Genomic DNA, 4675 nt, shown 5'->3' on the forward strand with positions numbered 1-4675 from the left:
TTGTGTTGATGCATTTTGACGTGCTTCAATTTTCTGCCGCAACAGGCAAACTTCCCCATTCACTCAGTGCGTTATAGTTCCACATCGCTTAGGATTTGTTGCTGCGCGTTTGCGCAGTGTGAAGGAAAGAGGAGACCAGCTGCACAGGCAGGCTGAGAAATGAGAAGCAGGTGATCGGTATCGGCAACAGGACCAAAGATCGCAGATCACCAATCATGCACTTTTCCCCGAAAATCGGCCGATTATGATCGGTGACCGATCGATCGGCACACCTCTACATAAGAAGCTTTACAACTTTTTTGGTTTTTCCATATTTATTGCAGTCTACAAAAATGCACTACTTCAGGTCAAAAACAATCAGAGTGAGAAGTGTTTTAGCACTGTCAGTCAACCACTTTTGTGCTGATAAATGTGCTAATGACAGAAAAACAACTTACTGTTACAGGAAAACTGTTTTTTTCCATGGCTAGCCATTATGTATCTTGTTTCTGTGTCTCCAGGTTTTTACAGTCCAGACATGCTCTCCTGAATCTCCGCCCTGTTACTTCACTCTGTTTATCCTGGTCGTTCACTTTGCCATAATGAACCCCAGCCCCCACCTGTCAGAAGGCGGGAAGTCGGCCGGAGGCAGTCTTTTCTGCAGCATTGGTCTGGGGTTGGACCGGGGGATCCGCTCCCCAGACAGTCTGGCCCACACGCCCAGCCCGACTGGGGGAACTCCCAGCTCCAGCCCCCCTCTGTTGCTGTCGCCTGGACTTGGAGGTCTGGGTCTAGGCTCTCTGGGTGAAGGAGCTGGAGGTGACTGGGAGACCAGGGAGGAGTTGAGGCTCAGGGAGCTGGAGGAAGCTCGGGCCAGGGCAGCCCAGATGGAAAAGACCATGAGGTGGTGGTCCGACTGCACAGCCAACTGGAGAGAGAAGTGGAGTAAGGTGAGGAGAGATTATTGAGCCTGGACAATCATACTACATATATGATTGTCCAGAAAGCCATTAGTTAAGTGGTGCCGTTTCTGTTTGTCAGGTCCGTGCAGAACGAAACAGAGCTCGGGATGAGATTCGGCAGCTGAGGCAGCGGCTGGACACCCTCACCAAGGAGCTGACCAGCGTCCGGCGGGAGCGGCAGGAGCTCGCCACCGAAAACGAGGCACTGCGCCAGGAGACACAGCATCTCCGGGGCGACCCCACTTCTCACTCAGCTACCGGCACATCTCACTTACCTTTGTCACCTCTCCATCACAGTGCTTCCTGCTCCTCTTCCTCATCTGCTACCCCCTCCTCCCCGGCACCGTCTCTCTCTAAGGTCATAACAGACTGCAAGTTCGAGGAGGGACCACCAGGGTCTCCCGAAGCAGAACCGGTGAGGGATGTGGACTTGGACAGAGAGAAGATGGGCCAGCAGAAGGTGAGAGGCCTTGTTCCCAGTGCTACCAACTATTATAATGTTATTATATTAGTTTAAAGTATTTCTTATTTTTATTAATATATGATTTACTTCTGTTTGTTTATTTTCCTTTAAGACTTTTTGAATGACATGACATAATCCTAGCTTCAGTTGGTTGGTGGATTCCTTAGCTCACCAACAGAGGGCACAGACTGATTTTATTTCAGTACCTAAAGCAGTGTTTCTCAACCTTTTTTGGACCAGCCCCCCCCTAGCCTTTGTCCAGGTCCCTCACCGCCCCCCACCAAAGAATTTGTAGGCTACTTTGCACTGACTATTATTTTATTATTAATATTACTATCACTATTGTAGATGTTTTGATTTTTATGCTTGTTTCTGTATTTATCATCAAAAATAATTTCCCAGAGAACAAAAAAGCCATGGGAATAGAAATTATTTTTACAGGCGTCTACGAAAAATGCAATGAATATTCAACTTAAAATCTGTAGGCCTAACAGCAGCCAATCAGAGTGGAAAAAGCAATCAGCGTCCTCTGAACGCCCCCTGGGGGGCGGTACCGCCTACGTTGAGAACCGCTAACCTAATCGACGGTTTCATCATCTTCTCTGTGCGCAGTAACAAAATCAACTGTCTTGTGTTTTACCTGTTGTACAACACTTTGGTCAACTATGTCTTGTTTTTTAAAACCCTTTAAGCCCTAAGGGTGGAAAGGGCTTTGTAAACATTTAAAAATAAATCACTAATAGCCTCACAGTTATCAGATTAAAGTGCAAACTTTTGGTACCTCTGTAAAGGTGAGACATCAAAGAATGATTTCCTGGTGTCAGTACTATTGTAGCTTTTACCCTGCCTGAATTAAATACAGTAAATGTAGCTTTTTTTTTTACCTCACAAAAATGTTGTTATAAATAAACATTGCAAAACATCACTGAAATATTATTTTTCACACAAAAAAGTTGTTTAGACTTGTAAATCTACATGTTGGGTAAAAGTTCACCAAATTTGGACTCACTCAGTTGAAAAAAATTGGGTTTTATAAATGTTTTACTGAAAAATGTCCCAGGTGGAGAGGTCATTTATCCAAAAATGTCTCCAAACTGTGCCAAATGTGTTTTTCACACCAATACTGGGAATTTTTTTTAAATTAAATCACTGATTACCATTGAATGACACTTAGTACATATAATCTAACCATTGGTCATGACATTTACCACATTTATATGTATAAATGTATAATATATGTAATAATAATGAACTGAATGCTATTACTTTGACTCCAACTGGAAAACTTTTATTGAAACGCAGTAAAACAGTAAAAAAGAACTGTTTGAAGTATAGCTAACAAAGGAAAATAATAGTAATTACATAAAAATTATGAGTGTTACAACAAAGTAATGAACAAATAAATATGAAATCCTTACTAGTAAAACATAAATAAATCCCAGCGGGGTCGCAACTACATTTTATTCAGGCGGATGCGAAGACAAAAATAATGAAATAGCTGTAAAACCATAACATGTTGGGCAAAACTTGGATGCGGGATAGTTTTCGAATGATGAAAGCCTTCTCTAGCGGATGAAAAAAAAAAAAAAAGTAAAGTGCAGCGGTTGTTTACGTCGGGCTTAAGAGGTTTTAAAGTGCGGTGTAAATAAACATGATGTGATATGGTAAACAGAGTTGGACCATCCATCCGTCCCTCCCTCCCTGCCCGCCCGCTGGCCTGCCTGCCATTTGAACTTGGTTCGTGTATTTAACAGGTCTTGAAGGGAAAATGAGAGTCCAAGGTGTTCCCAGGCCTAAAGAGTTCTGCAGTACATTCTGTAAGTTCTGGGTTTACCACTAGATCTCCTCTGCGGTCCCCTGGGAAAGCTGCCAAATAGAAGCATCTGGAGAAACACTTGAATAGGTACCTAAAGTACCGTAGTTGATTATTTTTGATGTGGACTCGCAGCAGCTTCCCTGGATAAAAGGGCTTCTCAGCTGTTTTCCAAGGTGGAGCCCAATACCACTAGAGAAGAAACTCACTTCAGCTGCTGGATGCAGAACCATGACCTCAGCTTAGAGTTAGAACGTATTGTAAATTAACCCTAACAAACCACGGCAGAGGAATTAGCCTTGATGTCTCCATTTTCTACTGCATCCTTCCGGTTGATTCAGAGTGTGTGGTAGGTAACTTCTCATTGAAGTGGACAGAAGTCACATGTGAGGTACCCCACGGTTCAAACCGAGTACCCATCTTATTCAATATCTTTGTACTCCCACCAGCTCAGGTTATAACGGGAAATAAGATTAGGTAACACTTTATTTGACCGGGTGTGAATAGCACTGACATGACACTGTCATAAACATGACATAACACCTGTCATGAATATTTATGACTGTTGTCATAAAGTGTCATTCGGTAAATCATGACACTTTTAATACAAAGTTGACATTATTCAAAATGTCTCCGTTATGACAACTTGACATCATATACCATAACTGTCATAATAGTAGTCATAATGATTTAATTATTACACTATCAAACGTTTTAACAAAACGGCGATTAATATTTCCACTACCTGAAATAAAGCAAAACAGGTAGGACCAACAATAAAGATTTCATTAAGCTTTATTACACTGTCAAATGATTTAATAACAGTCATTAATTTATTTTACATCAAGTGGAACAAGTAGCACCAGTTATGAATATGTCATGAAGTGTCATTACAGTGTCATTAATATGAACTCTTACTTCAAGTAAAGTGAAACTAGTAGCAACAATTATAAAGATGGAATTTAGGGTTATTACAGTGTTAAATGCTATGCTAACAGTCAGCATAAGTATTACCTAAAGTGAAGTGAAACACACTGGACTATTTATAACTTTTTTTGCGTCTGGCAGCTGAAGGAGGAACAGCTTATCCTGCTCTCTCCCGTCCTTACTGATAACTTTGCTTGTGAATTATTTTCAAAGTCACAATTTTTATGGTTTTATTCACATTATCGACATCATAACTGGATTACTTCAAACCTAAAGAGCAGGAGATTTTCTCACTTTTATTTTTACCTCACTTTTCTTCACCTCCAAGTTGAACTAGGGCAAAATGCCCCTGTCCGACCCCAAGGACATTAGCAGTATTCTACAACGRCTTCAGTTTTTAGAAACAAAGATTCAACGGCTGGAGGTGAACTTTGAGATCAACGCTACCTGTGGATATGAAACGACTCTTCCTCAAATCAGCGGAGAGGTCATACACCCCGCACCAAGCAGCTCACCCTGGATCGCTCAGGG

The 4675-nt window shown here is 41.8% G+C and overlaps 1 protein-coding gene and 1 long non-coding RNA gene across 4 annotated transcripts in view; one reads left to right on the forward strand and one right to left on the reverse strand.

Moving 5' to 3' along the window:
* The window catches only part of ccdc102a (coiled-coil domain containing 102A), a 94709-nt gene that overhangs the window by 48628 nt on the left and 41406 nt on the right, over positions 1-4675 (forward strand). For all 3 annotated transcript variants that reach the window (XR_001776476.1, XM_008405025.2, XM_008405027.2), the window contains exons 2-3: positions 501-929; positions 1021-1401. Coding sequence is in view for 2 of the 3 variants with exons in the window: in XM_008405025.2 (XP_008403247.1) it covers positions 582-929; positions 1021-1401 (729 nt within the window). In the remaining variant the exon portion in view is untranslated. The remainder of the gene's footprint in view (positions 1-500; positions 930-1020; positions 1402-4675) is intronic.
* Positions 816-4675, reverse strand: part of LOC103462329 (uncharacterized) — a 9985-nt gene continuing 6125 nt past the window's right edge. Inside the window, exons 2-3 of the long non-coding RNA XR_533329.2 lie at positions 1217-1370; positions 816-907 (exon numbers count right to left, since the gene is read on the reverse strand). This is a non-coding gene — a long non-coding RNA (uncharacterized LOC103462329). The remainder of the gene's footprint in view (positions 908-1216; positions 1371-4675) is intronic.

This window comes from Poecilia reticulata, linkage group LG3, assembly GCF_000633615.1.
Source record: "Poecilia reticulata strain Guanapo linkage group LG3, Guppy_female_1.0+MT, whole genome shotgun sequence".
NCBI lineage: Eukaryota > Metazoa > Chordata > Actinopteri > Cyprinodontiformes > Poeciliidae > Poecilia > Poecilia reticulata.